Source organism: Ciona intestinalis, chromosome 2, assembly GCF_000224145.3.
Source record: "Ciona intestinalis chromosome 2, KH, whole genome shotgun sequence".
Classification (NCBI taxonomy): Eukaryota; Metazoa; Chordata; class Ascidiacea; order Phlebobranchia; family Cionidae; genus Ciona; species Ciona intestinalis.
The window spans coordinates 2309099-2333489 of NC_020167.2; the positions used below are offsets into that span (position 1 = coordinate 2309099).

General features: G+C 39.7%; 2 protein-coding genes across 2 annotated transcripts; one reads left to right on the plus strand and one right to left on the minus strand.

The window, feature by feature from the left end:
* The first annotated feature begins 572 nt into the window (after positions 1 to 572).
* LOC100176841 (cell wall protein PRY3) lies at positions 573 to 6609 on the plus strand. The gene is made up of 9 exons (XM_002127740.5): positions 573 to 1428; positions 1484 to 1561; positions 2466 to 2714; positions 2819 to 2878; positions 3027 to 3182; positions 4330 to 4465; positions 4740 to 4885; positions 5570 to 5647; positions 6258 to 6609. The coding sequence occupies exons 1-9, from the start codon at positions 984 to 986 to the stop codon at positions 6410 to 6412; spliced, it is 1503 nt and encodes a 500-aa protein (XP_002127776.1). The 5' UTR covers positions 573 to 983; the 3' UTR covers positions 6413 to 6609.
* Positions 6610 to 6726: 117 nt separating this feature from the next.
* Positions 6727 to 22526, minus strand: LOC100187061 (alpha-protein kinase 1). Its single transcript, XM_002123698.5, has 16 exons — positions 22508 to 22526; positions 21670 to 21853; positions 21349 to 21471; positions 13574 to 13639; positions 12845 to 13100; positions 12371 to 12505; positions 11963 to 12159; positions 11706 to 11885; positions 10896 to 11188; positions 10279 to 10787; positions 10045 to 10167; positions 9609 to 9852; positions 9241 to 9356; positions 8737 to 8906; positions 8336 to 8552; positions 6727 to 7998 (listed from the first exon to the last, which is right to left on the minus strand). The coding sequence occupies exons 2-16, from the start codon at positions 21778 to 21780 to the stop codon at positions 7544 to 7546; spliced, it is 3195 nt and encodes a 1064-aa protein (XP_002123734.3). The 5' UTR covers positions 21781 to 21853; positions 22508 to 22526; the 3' UTR covers positions 6727 to 7543.
* Between the last annotated feature and the right edge of the window lie 1865 nt (positions 22527 to 24391).

Here is a 24391-nt window from a genome sequence, read left to right on the forward strand (position 1 = left end):
TGGAGAAATTACATTGGTGGGGCAACTTAATTTAAACAACCACTTTGTTTGCTCTGTGACGTCACAATGTTACATATAACGCCGGGTCAGTTTCGTTTTGTTCTAGTAATTTCGACTAATTCCATTTGTCCGTTTGATGGTTAATATTTAACAAACGACGTTATTTATGACGCCGCGGTCCTGGTTGGTCGTGTAAACGAACATATGAGGAACAATGTGATGGATGAATGTGAAATGTGGTTTCTTAGCATACATAGGTGACAGCTAATATCGTGGTTTTAGTTCAGAGTTTCTAAACGCTTCGTTCCATTGTTCCGGAAGGTATGTGTGTAGTATATTTCCGTTTTAAGTTATGTTTTTTAATTACCGGAATTCGGAAATTCTAATATCTAAAAAATAATATAATTGCGAAAAATAACATTCGTTTATAAAGTATCGATTAACGAATGTGAGTAGAGTGGGGAAAGACGTTTAGCACAAATATCCTGATTGTATTTTAAACATTTAACAACAGTGAAGTCGCGAGGATACAGTTTGATAATTCGTCTTTGAACACTTTTTGTTTATTATCAAATGGGGCAAGAAAATGGAATGAAAATGTGTCCCATCTCTTCCCAACCTACTTAATATTCCAACCGCGTAGCGTTTCGTAGTATTGCGTAAGATCCTTTTCTCCCAACATACGTAGTGCGTGACGTAACCATACGCTGCTAATTAACATCGCATGCTTCTCACCAACGTGCGGAATGACTAAACATTTTAAAACGAGTTAGGATTGCCGCGTCGTGTGTAGATCAATATGACATCACCATGTTATGTATCCTGCGCGCGAACTATCCGTCTTACTTGTACCGCAACAGCCTTTCCCGTGCCCGCGGTCATGAATAGACTGCCTGTGACGTCACAATTTCCGCAAGCGCCTTTCGAATCTTATTCCCGCTGCTGTTGCAAGTATTCGTCGAAGTTACAAGCTTACTGATACGATGGGCGCTTTGTTCTCGTCGCGTAGAAATGCGAGGAAAACGCGAAAGTCGAACAGAGGTCACTTGACCAAGTCTAAAGTGAAGTCACAAAGTAAAGATGACTTAATAACAATAGAGACGGCCCCGACCGTCCGTGACCGCAAGCTACAGCTTCGACAGGCAGTATCGACTGATAGCTTAGGTGTGCACGACTTTGAAGACTACGTTAAGAAGAAAAGCCCCTCTCCTAAGATGACGTCACCCAGATCTTTTGAACGCGACGCAATAAAGGCGCACAACGAGTATCGTTCCAACCACAACGCTCACCCATTAAAACAGAAAGCAGAACTGACACGAACTGCGCAAAAATGGGCGGAGAAAATCGCTGCCTCCGGAAAATTTGGCCACTCCGGTCATGAGGATTATGGAGAAAACATAGCAATGACTACGGCGAAGAACCCGACAGGTAAACACGCAGCTAACCAGCGCCGTCTTGCGGAAACTAAATTTTATTTTGACAGGTTCGGAAATCACAGCAATGTGGTACGACGAGGTGCACGATTACAATTTCAACCGTCCGGGATTCAAAAAGGGGATCGGTAAGCATCATATTACTATAAGTATATACTTAAGTATTACAAATTGGCAACATTTCACCGGGTATATGTTATCCATCAACAAATTTTAAATTTTGGATATTTTGTGTCTAACAGGGATATTTGGGGCAGTACAAACATATATTTTAAATTTGTCACAGACGTTTTTTTAACCACGGGTATTAACTCTTGGACGAATATTTACGGATAGTATAGGAAAGGGGGAAGATGGGACACCGTTTCATTCTATTTTCGCGACTAATTAGGTCGTAAACAAAGAACATTTAAAGAATTATAAAACTGTATTCTCGTGACTCCCATATATCGTTGCTAATTGTTTAAAACACGATCACGATATTTCAATAATATGTGCTAAAGGTGTCCCGTCTTCCCCCATCACGGTATGGACACTTAATTCGGACATGCATTTGTCATTCACGAACGTTTAAAGTCCACAAAAAAAAACATAACTTTTCTTGTCACGGATTAATTGTTACCCACGTATTTATAAAAATATTTGTGATTATGTTCTCTTCGGGAATTTCATCGTCACAGAAATGGCTCTACCTAATACGAACATGTTTTCGCTTTCGTCACGAACAATTATACCCATTACAAAAATTTTATATCCACCGCGCGAGCATTTTTATATCTGCCGCGAATATTTATTACTGCCGTATATAATTATTTAATGTCCGCAATGAGTATTTTTTGGCGACTGCAAACATATGTTCTGGTTTATGCCAAGCCCAGAATTTTTCTCTAGGACATTTTATCTCCAGACAGACTTTTCTGCTAACATATACTGTTTACACTCCTCTCTTGGACATTTTTCTCTCCTGTCCACTCCATGTCTCATGATATACGTCTCCATGCGTCCATTGTACAAATGCTTTGCATGATTCAGGTCATTTCACCCAAGTTGTTTGGCGCGATTCCACTCACATTGGTGTGGGAATCGCTAGTGGGCGCTATGGCACTTTCGTCGTGGCAAATTACGAGCCAAGAGGAAATTGGAGCATGCCAGGACAGTTTGAAAAGAACGTCCTTCGCCCGAACAAGGCAGTCACCAAAAAATCGAACAAACCAAAACTTCGTCGTAGTTCATCATCGTCATCGTCATCATCGTCGTCCTCGTCGGACGATGATCGCAAAGGTTTGTTTCATCACTTCCGTTTACGTTCGGTGCATTGTTTACTATATAGGCGGGTATATATCAAGCGTTTGAGCATTTGGTTATAAAACCTCTCATCATGGCAGATTCTGGAAAAACTGATACAAAAGTGACGACAAAAGTCGAAACATCAACTGATGAGAAAGGTTTGTTTAAATATTTATATTTTCTGTCTTTGAATAACAATAACATGTTTAATAAAAGTTAAAACTGCTTCAGCTTTTCCGTCTTGGAAGTATATATTTCACCTAGCCGTCGTATTTTTTTCTGTGTCTAACTTGTTGGTCTAAAAAGGTCGCAAAGTAAAGAAAACAACTAAAACCACCGTCACAACAACAACCTCGAAGGATGGTTCAAAATCGACACAGACCAAGACACAAGTTACGACCGAATACATTGGTGATGGGAATGATTCTGCACCAAGTTCTAGCAAAGCAGGCAAAACAAAGGGTGTGTACATTTCGTCTAAATGTTATTATATATGCCTTCCTAAATATAAAGACAAATACTACATATAGTAGGTTGGGGAAAGATGGGACACTTTTGGTACATAATATCAAACTGTCCGGATCGTGTTTTAAACAATTAACAATGGTCTATGGGAGTCGTGAGGATACGTTTTTATAATTCTTTAAATGTTCTTTGTTTACTACCGAATGGGATAAGGAAATAGAATGAAAATGTGTCTCATTTTCTCCCACGCTACTTTACAATACCTTACAACAACGTTTTGTATTGGTATTGGAAATGTTCACAAAATATAGGTATGACATTATATTTAGTACATATACGTACACAGCATATATACTGCTTGTAGCAGAACTTCTAGCACTAAGTGTCAGTTTACACACCGACGCCTTCCGAACAATATCATTGTTCACAAGATTCCAAGTAATTCAATACGACATGTACTTGCGCCACCATTCGGAATATTTCATTCTGATGTACGCCCGCTAGGTTATTTTTGTGGTTGGAATTATAAACCTCATGGGACGTGGTATTTATTCCAGTGTCTTTAATGTTGTAGAATAAAAGAAGGCGTGCAAACGGATAGCAGCGGTCTGTTTAACTAGATAGGCGTCGCGGAGTATTTATAAATTTGCGTCCGTGCAGTGCCTGCCGGCTGCATTGGTTTAACGTTCCCTCTGCATATGAACAAAATCTTAAAATGCGTATCAGTCAAAGACAGATGAATATAAGGCCGCAATTGAGGCAGCAAATCGGGAGACTTTATAGGCAATCTAACGGTAACGTATAGAACGATATCTTGCAAATTTGCCACGAACATTGCTTTCGTTACGAAATATTATAGTGGGTTTGGGTAAGGTGGACTATGGTTTTATTCTCTTTTATCGCCCCATTTCGTGGTACACAAAAATTATTCACAAAATTATATACCCGTATCCTTATGCCTCTAAAAGTTAATGAAAAAGAGGTTTGTTAATAAAAAAAAAACAGTTAAGAAATATCGAAAATGATCCACTAACGATATCAATCCGGAGCCGTGAAGACACAGTTGGTTAGCGCGCCTGCTTCTAAATCAAAGGTTATGTAATCAAGGCTTTTTAAATATAATTATCTTTTTTTTAAATTTTAGACAAACCTCTTTCTGTGAGCGATGGATTGTCAAAAGTTTCGATCGCCAACGCAGTCAGCTCTTCTGATAAACGAAAGTTCAGAGAAGAGGTATTGTCACGTCACAATGAACTAAGGAAACGTCACGGGGTTCCAGCGTAAGTTCGAGTGAAATTCTTGACCGAAAAGAAGTTGAAAATTAAAGCACTATTTTGATTAAATTGATACCATTGTAAAGGAGGTTGAGGTATAGGATGGTTCATTATTTTGTAGTTCCCTTATTGCTAGGTTATACGTGTTGAAGTGTCCCTCTCTTTCATTATACTGTATATAATATTTATATAGATATATATATAGCATTACTAATATTCGTGTTTCATAGGTATGTAAACCAATATTTGTATTGAAAACTTTTATATTTTATTATTACAGACTTAGTCGCAGTCGAAAATTAGAAGACTTGGCACAAGAATGGGCGGAACATTTGCTAAAACTTGGAAAGTTGCAACACAGACAAAACAACGATCATGGAGAAAACGTCGCTTTCAAATTCCAATCTGACAAAACTATGTTTACAGGTATACAGCTATAACTTTAAATTGTCTAACTGTATTCTGAAAATCACAAAAGCAAACATTATGTCGAGTATGTCTCTAACAACGTATGTTTGATTAAAAGTAAACAAACGCTATTTATGCAGTCAGTCGTGAACTCTATGAAATCAAGGTTGTGAACTCTGTAAAACAGTTGTATCATTTTCATGATTATATGTAACATATAACATATTCTATTATACGCGAGTGAAGCCATATAGCGTGATAACAGGAAATTAGAACTAAAGTATAAGCAAGGGTTGGCCCATTATCCCGATACTCGTCCGGCGCCGTGGCATATTGGTTAGCGCGCCTGCCTGTAACCAGAGATAATTGGTTCAAGGCTCGACGCTGCTACCATTGTGGGCGTATGTGTCGGGCAAGACACTTAAGGACAATTGCTCCAACCCAGTGGTCACTAATGGGTTGTCTAAATTATCAGCCATACATAAAAATATAAAAAAAAACTAAAAAAAATAATCACCCAAAAAGTAACATACATGGTAACACGTAAGCTGGCACGAGGTGTTAAACCCGTGTGATAACGACTGTCGTTTTCCTGCCACGCGAGGATAAAGTAAGTTACATTCATTCATTCATACTCAGGGTGCCATACCGATTGTGTCTTACCAGATGTATGTAGTATGAATAACAACTACTTTTATTCAGGTGACATCATTACGGACATGTGGTACGAAGAAATCCACAAGTACGACTTCGGGAGTCCCGCGTTTAAACCAGGAACAGGTATTTTCTATTTCTATCCCTCTATATATCTATTGACACTTCGCATGACCGTTTTCAGTAATGCAACATACTTTAGAATGATTGAATTGTTCTATACATAATATCCGGGGTGATGAGCCAACTGACCAAAATCCCAAATTCTTTAAGTTATTCGGCCACAAAACATAGTATACTTACGGTTTTACTTACGCATAAACTTAGATGACGGCAATTTACATAAAATCGCTCTTTAATGCAACTGTACAGAGCAGCAGTACAACGAGAACCAACTAATTCTGTTTTCCAAAACGTTTAACAGAAAGCGCCGACGTCACTATCAGATAATTAGCAGTAATAGTAATAGGCCGCCGGCATGAAAGACGGTGAAAAACTGGATGATGAATATAAATAAAACAAGTTAATGCCGAATTCATTTGATTAATTAAACTAGTATACAGCAGCCGGCAAAGCACGCACTATTATGCGCTCAATGTTACATTATATTAGACATATTCACATAACCTAGGGCGGTTTGTGGAAGAAACTCTCGGGTTTTATGTTGTTAAACACCTGCTTAAGTTTGCCCAGATCAAATTTTCAACATGTAAAACGATTAAAAAACATGCTTCAGGTCATTTCACACAAGTTGTTTGGAAAAAGAGCAAAGAGATTGGAGTTGGAGTAGCGACTGATGGAAAAGGAACATTATATGCAGTTGCTAACTACACACCTGCTGGAAACTTTCGTGGACAGTTTCAAGAAAACGTTTCGAAGCCTAAAAAATAGGAAAATGGTTCCACCCGAACAGAAAAAATATCTACTCTTAAATTTAGCTGATTGAATACACATGCGTTTACTTGGTGTATATAGTTTTATGCAATATATTCATCCGCTATACTGTATATTTACTCAATGTGATCCGTAGCAGTATATGGGATGTAGGCCTACATGCAAAATACCTGAATAAACTGCACTATATTTTCTTTGCTGTCTGCGTGTCCTTCTAATTTTAATATGTCCATGCAGTTATACACGTTTGGTTATCTGTTCTTATTTCTATAACAACAATAATGTGTAATGGACTCCCAAATAACAACATGTATATTTAGGATGTGGTGTATTGCCTTTTCGCTGGTATCGCACACGTAACGAACCACGATAAACGATGGAACTCAAAATCCAAAACATTGTCAAAATAAAGCAAGAGACTGCTTCACTTTTCGGCGATTCTTATAAAGTTCGTCAAGCTATGTATATAATGTATGCTCTCAAGTCTAAAAGCAAAAGGTAAAAGAGTCCATTTAAAACAATAGTGCAGAGATAACGTTATAGGAAATATTCTGTAAAAGCAATAAAATAACACAACACTGCAGAGAAGGGTAGAAGCAATCGCCTCTGAGGGAATGTTTGGTTGCTAGAAGTTGGCCCGGCTCTAAAAGGAAGAACGGCAAAACGACATAACGGAAATATTACGGACATTGGGGATACGACGGCGAGTTTCTGCTCAAAGCGGATATGGCGGAATATGTAAATGTGTGGTTGGCTTGTGCGCATGAGGCTGCTTATTTACAGATGTAACGCGCATGGCAGCCGACTACAAAACACCTCTGATGATGGAGATTAACAAGATGGACACGGGAAGAAAATGAAAAAAGATAAAAACACTTCACATGTGTAACACCACCTACACGCACTGCAGGTTTCTTATAAAAACGTATAAAGAGAATTTTCTTTTAAAAAAACAAATAAAGCGTAAAATTGTCTGCACCATGAACGCCAATCCAACGTATTATTGCTTCCGGAAGTTCAAGGAGAAAAAGAAAAAGTGTAATTCGCAGTTTCCTTTGCGCGAGTACTTGAGCACTTAAAGAACGAATGCATAATTTAAAGAAAGAATTAATTCAGTCGGCAGGAGCATTATTTGCCATCAAGTAATTCGTTGATTAAGGTCAAGTCGGTATTGGGCGAGTTAGGAGATTCGAACACGGAGTTCATTCCGTTCATCATACCAAAGTTCTGGTTGCTATTCACCGACATTGACGATGAAAACATTGTCTGTTGTTGCTGCTGCATGCTGTTCATCTGGTGGTTAAGTTGGTTGGACTGTACCACGCCACTTTGATTCAGCATTTGACCCGACTGTGTGTTACAGTTACTAGGTACAGGGATACCTGGACTGGGACGGTGCTGTACCCCGTTGCTCGGTGGGGTGTAGCCGTTAAAAGATCCCTGGGGGTTTAGACCACGCGTGTAGCCAGGTAGTTTATTCATGCTGGTGGTGTTGGGAAGATTTCCTCTGTTCCACGTTTGCATGGGGGAGAGATTTCCAACATCTTGGCCGAGTGTTTGCTGGTTTGAACTCCAGTTGTTTGCTGGGAAATAAATTGTATTTAACAAACAGTTACAAAAATAAAACGCATGTTTAACTGAATGACGGTATCTCATTTTTACTTGCGTGGCAAGCAAGAACAGCCGTTTTAACTCGGCCCACGGTTTCACACACATTACCATGAAAGTAACTTTGTCGGAATATTTTTTCGGTTTATTCGTTTTATTTTTGTATGGCTGACAATTTGGACAACCCATAAAGGAACAGTGAATGGCAGCAATTGTCGTTAAGTGTTTTGCTCTGTACACAGACGCTGGTGGTGGCAGCGGCATCATCGAAGGATCATTATCATTTATATCTTAGTGTGATCCAATTTCTACCTGTTTGGTTTTGATACATCGTTCCAGTGTTTCCAGATATTCGAGACTGCATCGGCGTTAAGGGATTCTGCATTTGGTGGGTGGGTAGACTTTGTTGATGCGGCAACATTTGACGGGATAACGGGCTGTGGCCGCGAGGGTGGGGTACACCACCGTTGGGTGGCGCCATGGAAGCAGGTTTCGCGACATTCATCTGGTACTGTTCCATCATGTACTTCTGCGAAAAATAATTTTGTAAAATTACCGCTGAAAAAGATCAAGTGTCTACACTACAGAGATGAAAAAATGCATTAATGGTAAATGTTTTTTGTTACTTAAAAAAAACAAGTAAAAAATAAAACGAACCCTATGTCAATATTTGTTTGCCATTAAATATAGTTTATAAATCTATTAATATTTACCTGTCTTTGCACTTGCATGTGTCTCTGATTGGTTGTTATGGCTGCTGACTGTTGTATACGCATGTTCACTGATGCTGAACCATTCATCATTTGACCACCCTGTGGCACTGTGGAGCCATACTTTTGTTCCATCTGCCGCCCATAGTAAGCTGGCATACCAGCAGGCCGTTCTAAAATTAAAAAAAACAAAACAATTGATATGGCTGATATCAAAAACTTTATTGGTTTAAAAATTTGTTTGTTATTTTTTAACTATATAGTAAGGTGGAAGGAAGACGGGACAATTTCAGCAACATAATTTTCAAAATCCTGATCCTGTTTTAAATCATTATCTTCGTTCTATGGAAGTCTTGAGGATACAGTTTTATGATTCTTTGAATCTTCCTTGTTTACTACCAATCGAAAGAGGAAGTAAAATGGGAAGGTGTCTATCTTTCCCCACCCTACTGTATAACCAGATAACTATACCCTCAAGACTATATAACAAGTGAATTAGGTTATTACCTTGAGCCACCATGTCGGTACCAGGGCCTCTTATCCCTCTCATTATTTGCTGTGGTTGATTTCTCTGCATATATCTGTTTTTCGACGCTTGGATCTGACTCGGGTTCATTGGAGTCCTGAAGAGTGAAAGTAATATTTATGAGTTTTCTGCATGGAAAGTTACATAAGAGCTTATATAAGGTTTCCTAATAAGGAGAAGATTACATAAAGATCAATTGCTGCATGGCCTACTAAAGATATATCTCTAGTAGGTCGTGATTGCCGCAATAGGAAGTGGTGGGTTACATAAATGCGGACACGATAGAGGTATAGTTAAAACAACATGTGCGGATTGTAAATTAGGATTTTTTGTCACAGCAAAAACCTACCCAGCGTTTGGAAACATTGATTTGGCCGTCATTCGAGGATCTGGGATGCTTTGGTTGCTCTGGAAGTTTCCATCCATGGTATTATAATGGGAGAGACGAGATCCTTGGTTGTATGGAGCATGTTGCTGCTGTCTGTGGCTTGCCGCAACGGCTGCCTGAGCTGCCACAGACGCAGCCATGTAGTTGTTGGGCTGAACATTGACTTGCGGTTGGTTGCCATTGTTAACGCCAGAGGTTTGGAATGCTGGGGAGGAATTTGAAATATTGAATGAATTATTGTTTCCAAGAAAACAAAACAAGAAGATATAAAGTGTAAAATGTTAGAAAAAAAAAAAAAATTCCAAGCCCTTTTTGATTGTCAAGTCAAGATTGACCCGCATTTATTTGAGAAAAGGAGTAATTAAAACACTGCCGCAGAAATCGTGATTCAACTTACAGGAAAAGCTCTGCATGTCAGCGGTCATGTGATCACGCTGGTTCATGCTAGGTCCGTTGAAAGCCAAACTTGATGACATGTTTACAGATGCTGAAGCACTTGCTGACCATTGGTTGTTCATTCCTGCAATAATCAAGTTTAAGAAAAACAACAAGCAATGAAGCAAATGTTTATGTTGTCTGATGGGGAATATTCTGTTAATTATAAATTGTGATAAAGTATTAAGGTATGTACCTGATGGTATTCGTTTTTCAGCAAGTTCCTTCAGTTGCTGTGCCTTTGACATTCCAGTTTGATTGACAGGACTTGGTCCTAGGCCGTTGTTCATACCAGATGACATGGGCATGCCTGTGTTACCACCACGTTGCAAGGAGCCAAAGTTATTGCCTTGCATTGGCATCCTGGGTGCACGTTGCATATTTGGGGTTTGACCCATACCCCCAGTCATGGGGTTTGGGGGATTTTGCTGCACTGACCCACCGAAAAAAGGCCCAGAAGCCTGGCCATTTGGCATACTGTTAAGACCAGGGTGGGGCTGGTGGGTGACTGAGTATGAGACGGGTGAGGGCGAGACAGACTTTGCCATGTTAGCAGAAGGTGGGTGGGAGAGACGGGGTGGCCCTTCTGGGGTCGTGCGCATAACTTCGTGTTCATTTGAAGGTGAACGGGTGTTGTTCATTCCAGGATGTTGTTGCTGCTGTTTCTGCATTACGCTGAACTTGGAGTTGACCGACACACTCAGCCTGCCAAGAAATCAGGATTTAAATATCTGGCCAAGAGTCTTATTAGGGTTGACAGAGAGTAAAAGACAGAAAATAAACAAAAATTAGTTTTTTATTTAAAAATATTACCGTTGAATATGCTGACTCGTCATCTGGTCATTAGTTGCGTTCATATTATGTTGCTGATTCATGTTTATATTCTGCTGTGTCATGGTGCTGTGGGTAAACGGTGAGGAAGTTTTGTCGCCAAAGTTTGGAGCTTGGTTGTTGTTGTTGAACATCTGGTTTGTATGATTGTCGGATGCTGTGTTGAAAAACTGAGGCTGGTTGTTGGGTGTGTTGTTGTTGTTGTTTCCCTCACCAATAAAACCATGGAAATCAACTTTCTCGGTCTTGCATTGAAATTGATTGTCTTTCAAGACCTGGGATATGAAGTATTTTACAACATTAAAAAATGCATTTTTTTAAATTGATAAATATCACATAAACTGGTCACACAAGACGTTTTCTAAGCAGCATACTATTATACACGTGCATATATAGGCTGTGTTTATTATAACTGGAGAATTGAAGTTTTCATAAAAACTATTATTCAGAACGCGCAATCCACTTTTAAAAGCTGCATTGTTGCGAAAATATCTGGGATGGCGGCGTATGAACATTAAAAGCACAACAATAGAATCTAAAAAGCAATTGTTGAGCAAAGGATGTTGACAGCCGTGTAACTTGAGCAGGAAACTGGCAGAAGCGAATCAGGAATCAGTATATGGGATAATGTTGTGGTTTATGCTGCAATGCATGACCATTTACATTTATGCTGATGCGATTTTAAAATGGTTGATTTGGTTTTGACTAATTAAGAATAGATGAAACCACTGTAAGTGCTTTAGTGTTTTATGTTGAAAACATGTAAATTGTGAAGCAAAACTATAAACTTACATTCTGTTGACCCATTGACTGGCCTTGCTGTGGTTGATTTTGTTGTTGCTGCTGTTGCTGTTGTTGCAGGTGCTGTTGTTGTTGTTGTTGTTGTTGTTGTTGAGTATCTGCAGTAGTGATACCAAAATCTCCAAGCCCATCTTCTCCAGTGGGATTTTGCGAAAACTCATCAAGCCAGCTCTATAATTTAGATCCGGTCATAATCACTTTTCCCAGCCAGGAATCAACCACAGTACGTTAACTACAAAGCCACAAACCTCGAAATCGGAATCGTTGATAAGGTCAGTGATACCTCCAAGCTCAGTATCCTGCATTCCATCATCAGTTTGTTCCTGACTTGACTGCGTCACATTACTGTTGACCACCGTACTATGTGTGGCTTGTGTTGAATCTTGGTTCATTTCTTGCTTGATGTCTTTAGGACCAACGTTCACACTCACCGACTGCGTTGAGTCTGAAATTTTTTCATGTTATGATATTTTTACTGTGATATCAAGCTCTCAGCTGTAAGTGATAATAGAGAAACAATCTTAAACCACGTTACATTATCTCAGTCTTTTTAAACATTATCAAAGAATTTCAAAATATTGTAAACCCTTGTCAAATATTTCATAAGATGATTCCACGCTTAAAATATAAAATAAAACACAAAATGTCACAAGTACCTCCATTTCCCATCCCATTGTTTGATGTGTTGACATTAACTGTTGTTTCAATTCTTCTTTGCTTCTCATTATTAAATTGCTGCACGATCTGGACGGATAAGCTTGAGACGTTGCCGTTGTTGCAGTTATTGTTGCCTGGAGAACAAATGTTAATCGTACTTGATGAACTACTTGGAAAAACCACATGATGGTTTGTGGTAATTGTGGATCAATTGTGTTTTTTATTCAGGAAATTTCAGAATGGGTAACCGACACCATAATCTTGGGTTATGACTAATTTGATTGGTATCAACCACAGGATTGATGGGGCATAACTAGGAATTTAAGACAACGAATTTTTGTATTCCAACAGCTTAAATCAGGCTTGTAACTATTATTCTCGAGATAGATATTTTTATGAAAATATGATTTTGAGAGGTATGCAGTGTTATAACTACAAAAAATAGTGAATGTTCTTACAATAATGGAAATTACCTGGTTGGTTGGTGTTTGCTTGGTTAGCATGGTAATGTTGTTGTTGTTGCTGTTGTTGTTGTTGTTCAGAATCCAATTTCATTTTCTTGGATTGTGTTTCTGATTCTTGGTTCATGTCAAACTGTTGGTTTGTCATAAAACTGGGCAATCCATTACCACCGGAGGTCATGTTGGGGTCACAACCATTCATGAGGTTACCCTGTTTGATCAACGCACCGTTGTTGCATAAGTTGCTGCTTTCAAGTTTTCTTTTCAACTGTAATGAGATGTGTAAAACATTAATTACACTTTAGATATTACTTTATTTATTAATTTTACAATTTATTTTTGGACAAATTGTGTTTTGGGCGAATTTAAATTCAACCCCATTTGGTTTGTTCAGGGAATCAGTTTATGGTGATTAGACTGCACCACTTGACTGCGTTCCTTTAAAGGTGCTAAAGTGGTGATGAGTAGTTCCATGATGATCCTTTCAACGGCCATTGCTCGGTTTTGAGTAAGGTCGACTTCACACCAAAACTTACTCAACGAGTGTGCGTTCTAATCACTGCGTTTTCACTGGCGACGATCCGTTAATTATCGAGTTACAAGACTGCAATTCACTTTTCACGTTTAGAGCTTTATTTGGGCGGTGTGATTTCACAGTGAAAACGTGGAATTTGTGGACGGATTAAAATTCCATTGCCAAGTATTAAATATCGGGATTAACATTCGATGGGCATACATTACCTTGTTAAGAGCAATATCAGACGTGTCATTGCCTTGCTCGATGGACGGTTTTGGTCGCACTGAATCCTGAAAAACAAGTCACGATTAAGAAAACAGGTTGTGTCAGGTAAAGACGCAAAACGGAATGTAAGAATGTTGCGATAATTTAAAAAAATAACGCAAATTTATAATCTTAAAAATCAAAAGGAAAGTTCCGTAACTGTTTTAATTTATTTCCGAACGATTTCGACAAAGCCTTGTTTACTTGCACAGCAGCGTCGATTACCAATCGTGACTCGTACTTGGCAGAAGCTAATAAAGCGCAATTCGACGCGGACAAACAAGCAATTCTGTCGAACTGGTGTACGGCGAGGTGGATGCTTTCCTGACCGCAATCAGGCAGGGAGCGAGCCGCGCGCAGGCACACACGCAGCAGTTCGACTCGCATATACGCAATAATTAATCGAAAACTATCCAGACTGGCCGCATCGAAGTGGAGAGAGAATCCCTTGCGCACTGTATCGCTCGCACGATGCGCGCGCAGGAGAAAAACGAAGAGCAGACTGGGATTTCGAGTGGGAGAGTGAGAGTAGATGAGCGAAAATCGAAAGCTGCTCAATAAGACGCTTCGCACTCGCTCTTGTTTATTTGAGCGCTTTGTTTCCAATTCGATCTTTCCATTGTCACACTGGTACGGTCACGCGCTACTGACTTGGACCCGCGCAAGCATCACTTACATAGGAGCAGATCATCTTGGTCTCACATTTTCATTTAGGAATACAAACAAAGCACTCAGGTGCTTCAAACATTATTCTATCAGTGAAGTTCTAAACTGCAATTAAAACTAATTATTGTGCAAGAGGTAGGGCTATTGATTTCCCCGCTGGTTGTAAGAACACTGCAACACCATTTAGTTGTGGCAGATATCCTAAACAAGTGAAGCCAAACATTCAACCTACTGAGCTAAATCTATTTATTCTGGTGGCTGAAGTTCGTAGATTGCGTGACAGCGATGATAACGAGGCGACAAACACATGCTTCAAACGCGGCGGCGCAACTTGCTCGTTTTGAACTCATGTCCTTACTACTACTATGAGTCACTAACAACAAGACAGACCGGCGTATCACGTCGAACAGCTAACGGGCGATTAAAACCAGGGAAAAAATAGAGAGCGAAAAGCTGACCTAAAACGCCACGGGAGAGCTGTACCACAGCGGCGACACGCGAATGATGAGCATAGAGCAAAATCTACAGAGTCGGTCGAAGCTGCCCGCCAATCAATAATGCCCGGTACAAGACATAAGGCGAGCAGAGAATGCAGAGACTTCATTATCACTGAGCACACACTGAGCGGAAATCACTGCATTTGTGCTGGCTTGCTCGGAAGTTAAATTTGATGCAAGTCCATGCATGTTTATTTAATAAGTGCTTCTCAAAGATCTGCATTTGCCTTAACGAGCGGTTACGTTGACCAGACATGCTATAACAACCATGTGGTTTTACAACCGAAAGTGCAACATCATAACCACATCCGGCTATATGATGCACGATCGGCATGCAACAACCCAACCGTTCGTACATAAGATTCGAACAGTGTTACATACCTCCCTATGCGCCATACTAATTCAAAGAAATGCAACATGCACAGAATAAAACGAGATTCCACTACAACAGGATTACCATTGTCGGTATTGCAGAGTCGAATCCGGTTGGTATAATTGAAACCGCGTTTTGCCAGCTGCCAAAGCTTCCTTCCACTTTCCTAAACCGCCCTTTACTCGTATCGGGTGGCAGTGAGGATTCGAATGCTTTCTATCTCACCCTGTCTTGAGAAGTTCGCCAATACACTGCTACTACGGAATCGAATAGGATTTGACTTATTTATTTAACCATCGGATAATCGGCTGGCCTGGCGCCTGGACGGACGCAAAGTTCTAAATGGTAGAAAGAAATAACGACACTAGCACTCGCCCAGGGGCGTGCGCAGTCGATATACGGGTAGGTGGCCAGTTAATTGTTCGACGAAGCACCAATGCACGCGTCAAAGAGTCGATATGGGGGACTGACCATACAATAACATCCACCTGTAGTATTCGCTTGAGCCGTAAGCCACGTTAGCAATGGCTCATACGCTTGGTGGGTCGGGCACCGATGACGCAGAGCCAAATGATAATTTGCCTGGATTATAGCGAAACAAGAGTTAATTGACATGCTGGATTAACACACTTCCAACTACAATACGAGAATCTAAACCACGTCACGCGATCGAATTTATCCCGTTTCTTAAACACAGACAAGAGAAACATTTTGACGAATTGTTATTAATTATATATATTTCCCATGAAAGGAAAAAGTGTCACCGAAAAATCCAAATAATAACAATTTCTTTCGTTCTCAAGACAATAAACAATCCAGCAAAACAGACATTTCAGACAACACATGAAGAAAAAGTTTTTGGTTTTACATGCGACATACATATAAACAAGGTATGGAGAAATGATATGCTACTACCTCAGCGTTTTGTTGCAAAGCGTGGCGCAGTGAAAAATATCTACATTAAATTGGGTAAAACATTTGTATTCAAATACAGTTATAAGCTAACCAAAAGGCAAATCTCATATGTGTCCGCATCTGTTGGATACGGAAACATGGGACATATAAACGTTTAAGTATGACAGGTTCTTTGAAAAACTATAACTTTGAAGATATTTTGTGAAGACCCATGCTATCGTGTAGCGCTAGTATTTTTATTGTTTCTAAAATATAATAGAAACCGACGAAATAAAGTCACAATCGCACTACATTTGTCATTTACTTTATATTTAATACAAGCAAAAGAAGAAGAAAAAAATGATTGCGACGAGCGTAGAAAGTAAATTTTGTGGCGAAAAGTATCTTTTGATTAGCCAACCAATATACGAAGCAGTGTTAAAAAATGGATACAATATGAACCGTATGAACCGTAACATCATTATTTTCACGCATTTGGCGCCAATCAAAACAATAACCCAACAGTTGTTTCGTTTTTTCTCTACACTGGCCGCAGATCCACAACACAGGCATAAGTGTTCGAATAAGACTGACGTCCCATATGTTCAACCACAAGGGGGTTTGACTGTACACACCAAATTGCGTACAATGGCGTAACGTGATGTGTGATTACTCAACATTGTTGGGAGAGAAACACTTCAAGATGGCCGCTACCCGAATAATGATGATTCATGGTGACGAATGCAATTTTGCCTCGATGCTTTCGTCATTTCACTTCACGCGTGGACAGAATTGCGTTTGAACATCTGACGTCACTATCGCCAAAGTGTCAATGCGGCGCAACACGTTGCCCAATTCCTCATGAATAACATATAAGCTCACAATATGCCAAGGGTGAATCAGAGCACTGCCCACGTATTCGTTAAAGAAAGACAATATTATCAGCTAACGCACGAGAACCGCTTCTTACGGGATGTTATTATAGCTTATCAAATATTAATACGCTGCACGGAATATGTGCTGTGAACTAATGAGAACAGCCCGGTTATAAATCGATACTCTTGGTAGGGAGACTTGCAGAAAACGAATGAGCTCTCCCAGTATGAAAACTTATTTGCGTCGTTACTTACGTCACTTTAACCGCGATGCGTTAGCCAAGCGCTGAGTTGTGCTCGTAAATGAAGACCTTTCACGAGAAATTGTGCTCATTTTGCGTACAGCTTATCGCGAAATAAAGTTTGCCAGTCTTAGCATGTACGTAGGGATACGTGGATGTGGTATTCTTGTAAACGTGACTTGTGCTCATACATATGTAGTTAACGGACCAAACCCGTAATTGTAAGTTACATGCTCCCCCGTCACAATCGTGATACGTCAGTACTTTTGAAGGTCTATACAAACCAAAGGGAAAATACAAGAGCGTTGTTTGAAAACTTGAAACGGTTGTGACAGAAACATGTACCTGCAACAGTTAATAGTAGTGTCTGCCCTATAACTGCTGTAAAAATAAACCAACCCAGGGTGAGTATACAGAAGTAGTGAGATCGGAATATGTCGAATTCTTTGCGTGGTTGTCAGTTTCATTACTGTATAGGGGTGCAAGAAACTATTTCCCCGCAGATACTAACTGTTTTCACAGTAAAATATATTCTGTCTAATTCGCGAAGTATGTGGTGGATAAAGCCTTCATGAAGATTGATGCTTCGAAATTTAAGTGCCGCCTTTAACCCTCCCACAAACATAGTCAGAAGATGCTACGAGCAACGCCCCTGAACATACACGCACATCACTCTGTGTTAACTCGTTGCTCGGAGCCACGCGCGGTTGCTTTGTATCTGCCACTGGCGATGGCAAAGTTTACAGGCTAGAGAGATTGCAGTGGTTTTACATATACCTTTCCACCTGGCTTTAAACGTAATTATTATTCCAGCTCGCTGTTATCGTTTCGCCTTAACCGACATACTCTACGTCATTGCGAGTTAATCGAAGATAACTAGAACTACTAACTACGCACAAACTTACTTCACCCGGCAAACCTCAAAACGGGCAAACAACAACAAATAAAAGTTCTGCAGATAATATACAATTTCTTAAACAACTGCGGGACTTAGGTTCGAGGATGGCGCTGCACGATACACGGTTCTACGTCAGTGAGACTTCCTGCCTGTGACGTCACATTGAGATTTATGTAAGCGGACACCTGTCTCGGGACTCAACAACCGCTAAGGAATAAACACGACGAACTGCACGGTATGCACAAGACAGATGCACAAAACTGCGGTCGATTATGTAATAAAAGGGTGGCCCGTATGGTGAATTCAGGCACGTCTGTGTCAGAAATAAACAACAAACGACCTGAGCGGTTGTACTCAGGCATCTATACCAAGTGACCTGTCGCATGAAAACTCAGCGGAAAGGCACAGATATAATAACTAATGCTTTGCGCGGGGTGGTGATATTCCTCATTACGATCTACGGTCGTGCGTGGAAGTAAAGGCTGACTTATCACACGAATCATGATATTTCACTGAGCACAATATACAAATGCGGATTACGTCAATCATTAATTCCTTTATAGCGCGGTCATGCTCATGCTAGACTCTCGAGTCTTGGGCTCACGACCTCAACCACGAAACTGATGGTATTGCTATACACACAACATACAGAGCAATTACTGTTTGCGCAACCAATTGCGTCTTGTCGTATGAAGTCAAGCAAGGCCGAGGATGGATTGTGGTCAACAAGGACGAATATCGACAATCACAGCCATGAATATCGGAAGCTTTGATGGGAGGTTCAGTCGGGGAACAGACAGTTTGCCCCGGGCACCACACACGTGTCGCTATAGCTGTCCGCGCATAGCAATTACACAACAATCAGCCTATTCATGTTCTGCGCACGGAGCGGGTAAAGGCCCTACAACATGCGACCACAACACAGCTTATATGGAAATTAAATAAATTAATAAATCAGGTTCCAGAATCCAACCAATACATCGTTACCACTATAGAGGGAAAGTCCGTGTAACCCTTCGCACAAATACCAAAACAAATTTGACCCGAGAAATACATCAATAAAAAGAATGATTTATTAAAAAAGATGGCAGACTTCGCACTATCACCCAACTTGTTTCAAAACCGAAATCTGCCCTAAATGAAAACGAGACAATACCACGAGCCGACACAATGGCACTCGTTTGTGTAAACTGCTGCTGGGAACACGAGACCACATCCTCAGGTCGCGGACAACTAATGTATTGTCTCGCAGAGGTTGGTTTGATTGCGGGCAAATGTATCGTACAATTCATACTCTCATAAACAGAAAGAAGAAACAATTTATTGATGGAAGAGGCGGTGCTTATTGTGCCGCTTGTACTGTAATGGCAATCACAAAGGCAAGTGGGTGCTTTAAAACATATTAACTTAAACAAATAAAGCTAAATGGACCCTACTAAAATAAACCAGCGAATTACGGAGTAAAGCAGTAGCGCCTACAATTGTACATACATTTGCTCGATGCTAGCGGGCATGCATTAAGCCGCGGCGCAAGTTCGGGCAGCTTCGAGCGTATTAGACCGAGATTGTATCTTTATTTCAGCTATAATAACCAAGGAGAAGGTAGGATGGGGACTCGATGATCAATTATTAATAGGTCGCGCTCCTTCGAGACAGGGAAATCGGTTGGTTCGGGCTGTGCAGGCCTAGGGTTCCTGAATGAAATTTGCACTCGGATCGTTGTTGATTGTGCGCTTAGTATAATTACCTTTCGACGCCGACAGATCTGTTTCGCAGCTTAAACCGCTCGCGGAAGGTTTGGGCACACGCGCCTGCTTTGTAAGTGCTGCTATTTTATAAATGCATGGGTGATTTGTCGGAGTTTTTTGGAACTCGTCAAGGGGTAATCATGAAATATTAATCGCGACATTTAGTAATTAATGCATAAGCCGGGTGTTATGTTGTACTCTCTACAAAAAGCGAAAACAGCGCAGTAAAAAAACGACGTGTCTAAAATTACAGCTTGATCACAGCCCTGTTCTTCGGGTTTTTTATAATTACCACACCGAGACTTCGAGACATGCTCACGGTCAACACGTGCGCGGTGTGAGAGACCGACGAGGCGACCGATGGGAATCTGCTCCATCGGAAACCATTCAACACAGGACAAAGCGGGCCCATCGTAGCATTTATACACGCGCAGACTATTCGTGCTGCCGCGCGAGCAGCGGTCTCCCAACCAAAGAAGCGCTTGGGGGCAATGGACGCATGTCGAAGAAACGGAAACACGTTTTTTCACGCTGGGAAGGTATAATAGCAATTGGTTATAACAGATGATAACTGAAACTAAAGTAGTGTATGATAGAATGAGATGTCCCGCGTCACTGTAATCGCTGTAGGAGAACCACCCACGCATACTTTATATTCCCGTCCTATGTTGCGTGCCGATGGTTTAATCATCGTACGACCCGTGTCGTATTGACCAAGCACAGTGCTCATATTTTGATGTTTCGCCACGCTCGCGTCATACCAATCCAAGGGAAAACACCATAGAAGCACAACGCAAACAGTTTCTGTTCGGGCAGTACGACGATTCCCATGCGCACTACTATTTAGTTACGCGGTGGCGCGTGTTTAACGAAAGAGGATGTGACATCACACAAAGCAAGCGTTGCTTTCCAAAACAAATAAACATGTTCAGAAAACTGAACAAATAATAAAACGATTTTTTAATAAAACACACAATTCCCTTTGCTGGCCAAACATCACATATTACAGCCAGGGTAAGGTAGACCTCCATTACAATTAATTGCAGTTTTCCTTCCTTTCCATTCAGTCCATACAGTATTCTCAAATCAATCAAATAGAGCAGTGCACTGCATAGGCAGACAATGCACTGGTGGTTAGATAAGACACTCATATTACAAACTTTATAACCAAATACCCTGCATAGTCATCCATTTTATCATTCGACAGAATAAACAGCTCAAATATCACTAAAAAACAGCTTAAAGAATACACATATGAAAAATATATACCAGGCTCTGTGTATATACCACTATTTGACACCACTTAAAATTTTAAATGAACAATATTAATATTCATTTAATGAGCACACAAACTGCTCAGAAAAGAATTACGTTGTGATCTAGCAGTTAATCAACTCTCAACGACCTACTTAAATACCCAGATAGATTGCATAAACTATATTTGGGCCAGAAGCAGCTAACATAAATGAATCTTCAAATTGTTTTACACATTACAAATAAAAAATGTAAGAAGAATAAATGCTTCCTCCGGTTAATACTTACATTTTTGTATTTTCCCGTCTTCTTTAGTTTGTTCTCTTGCACCTTTTGCATAAGCATAGCAGTGTTCATGCGGTCCACTTCTGCTCGCATATGCTGAGTGTTGTGCTGCCGTACTTGGCAATCCTGGAGAAGCAGTGTTTATGAATAAATCATACACACTATGGATTCAACATTGATCAGTTTTCTTTTGCGAGATACATACAGCCATACATTAAATATTAGTATATTACCAAACATGATATTTTAGCTGGTTAGACCATTCATTTACAATTTACAGTGCTATTGTTAAACATACATTACTTGATCAATGCAAATGATTACCTGAGTATGCTGTTTGCAGTTCTCAACTCTACGTCTAAGTCGGTTTAAAAGCAGATGCCGATTGTGAGGGTAGTTGGCACAATCCCCCGATGACATACTAACACTTTGCATTTGATGGTTAATAGTTAGCAGTTTTTCAGCATCAGCAGTAGTTGTATTGGCTAGTCTTACTTCCTGCACATGGCTGTATACAACAAGAGAAATTGACAATTGTTACAATTTTTAAATTTTCATTTTATAGTTATACATGTTTTATGTTACCTAGACTCACATAGACAAATAAGATGAAGATGAGAATGTGCATAGTTACATATATCGTTTAGTTGCCACCCACTTAATAGTACAAGTGTAGCTTTCTGCCTTTCAGTACCAAATTCTTAGATTTACTAAACTAGCAGTTTTTGTGTCTTAATGTCATTCTAACTTTATAACCTTTTTTTCTCCATACTATTAATGCTTCAAGTAAGGGCCCATCTTGCTTTCAACACCGCATTTACTATGAATTATTAATCCTCGTGCACTTCTGTAGAGAGCAGACAAAATAATGCTTGTTATTGTGGACCGCTGTCACTACACTACAGATTCCTATGCAGCGAACTTTAGTTCACAAAGAATTTAATACAAAAATGTGTGTAAACAAAAAAGTTTACCACAAAAAGGACAAAAACTTGGCAGACCCTGTATGTACACGAATAATAACTTTTACTAAACTGCGCGTAAAACTACTTATTCTGTTTCCTTCACATTGTTTACACATTTAAGTATTGTTCAAACATGTATTCACTTTATAAAAGTTTAATTGACAAATATTGAAATTGGTAAATTTAACGATAATAACCTGCAATGACACAACGCCGTTTAAATCTGCTACCTCTTCACGCTTCCAAGCGATATGAACTGTTATGAAACAACCTTCTTGCTAAGCACTAGAATCAGAGCAAAAGCGCGATGGCAGTTTCTCGATCACAACGCAAGGGCTCGCGCAGTGGGTTTCTTTTATTCTCTTCGCGTTTCCTACGCGGCCAGACATCGCGACCCCTTTATGCTGGTCGTATCTGACTGGCAGTCTTTCTCTGCGTGTTTCTTCTGTGCTTGAAAAAACGGTTTCTTTCAGGCATACGACTAGAAACGATACTAAGCTATCCCATTGCTTCTGATAGATAGTGAAGGTTTTACGAAAGAACCCACCGTCCAGACACATGGCGCGCAAGTAGTGTCATTACAAAATTTATCACTTAACATAATAAATAAAGCTGCGCTGATCGTTTTAACATGCAATAGGGCCAATTACGAGATAACATCACTTATAGCCACTCCTAATAGATTTTCTCATAAACCTCTCCAAGTTAAAAAACTTTCGAGGAATGCACTTCAAAATTAAAAGTAATACCCTTTATTGTAACATATTGTCTAGGTTTTTCAATTATGATTATATCCTAATCTGGTGTAAATAACGTTTATGCATGTAATTAAAAACGATATATCATTAAGCGAAACAGCGGTTGACTAAGTTTGTTCGCCGGGCGCATCGATCCTTAAATCAGGCTTAAACAGAGTACGATTGTTTACAACCCAGCAATATGTAAAATTCCACGACGGGGTTAACTTAGCTCTATTAATACCACTTACACGAAAGTTGCTTATGTAACTTTTACTACATACTCACATCGAAAGATGTAACTTATATTGCGAAAGCCGTAAATTTTATTGCAAAATATTCTGGGATTTTGGTAACTTTGGATCGCATAGTAGTGCGGCGTTAGATGGGACATCTTTAGCTCATATAATGGAAAATTATTCGATTCCTCATCGTGTTTTAAACAAAACCAACTGTCCATAGGGGTCGTAACGATGCGGTTTTATAATTCTTTGAGCGTTCTTTGTTTACTGTCAAATGGGACGAGAGAATCGAAGGAAAAAGTGTCCCATATTCCCCCAACCCACTATACCTACCAAAATGTAATACCTACCAAAATGTAATATAATATTTATATTGATTTTAGATTACTAAAGTGTGATACCAAGCGTAGCAGTGTACGGCTTAAGGGCGCCTCTAGCGGCAACCACACTAAGTTGAACAAAAATGTTCCCTATTTCAATATAGTAGGGTGAGGAAAAATGGGACACCTTTTTTTCACGTTCCATTTGGAAATAAACAAAAAAAAAACATCCAAAGAAATATAAAACCGTTTCCTCACGACTCCCATAGACTAATTTTAATTGTTTAAAACACGATCAGGGTATTTCGAAATTACGTTCTAAAAATGTCCCGTTTCCCCCCACCCTAATATATCTATCATTGTCCGAATAAACTTTTAATTTTAACACCATTTTGATACAGCTGCTTTGATCTATAGTAGGTCGGGGGAAGATTGGACACCTTTTCTTTCTATGTTATCATCCCAATCAGTAGTAAACAACGAATATTCAAAAAGAAACCGTATCCCCACGACTCTAGTAGACTGTTGTTAATTGTTTAAAACAAGAACAGGACATTTAGATATTAGGTGCTAAAGGTGTCCCATCTTTCCCGTCGCTACTATATATTAACGTTATTTCGTGTATAGAGCAGTATAGCTCAGTGGTTAGAGTGCTAGCGTTATAATGGGTGATCTGCGAGTTAGGACGCATTCTTCAATAAATAAAAGAATCTATATAGTGGGGTGGGGGAAGATGGGACACCTATTCAACCAATTTTCTCCTCCAATTTGGTAGTAAACAA

Bases quoted from the DNA above. Each gene is read 5' to 3' on its own strand.
- LOC100176841 (XM_002127740.5), top strand. From the start codon at position 984: ATGGGCGCTTTGTTCTCGTCGCGTAGAAATGCGAGGAAAACGCGAAAG. The intron at 4,466-4,739 runs GTAAGTTCGAGT...TTATTATTACAG, and splicing joins AAACGTCACGGGGTTCCAGC to ACTTAGTCGCAGTCGAAAAT. The intron at 5,648-6,257 runs GTATTTTCTATT...AACATGCTTCAG, and splicing joins CGCGTTTAAACCAGGAACAG to GTCATTTCACACAAGTTGTT.
- LOC100187061 (XM_002123698.5), bottom strand. From the start codon at position 21,780: ATGCAAAGTGTTAGTATGTCATCGGGGGATTGTGCCAACTACCCTCAC. The intron at 10,788-10,895 runs GTAATATTTTTA...ATTTCTTGGCAG, and splicing joins ACGAGTCAGCATATTCAACG to GCTGAGTGTGTCGGTCAACT. The intron at 8,907-9,240 runs GTAATAACCTAA...TTTTAATTTTAG, and splicing joins TACCGACATGGTGGCTCAAG to AACGGCCTGCTGGTATGCCA.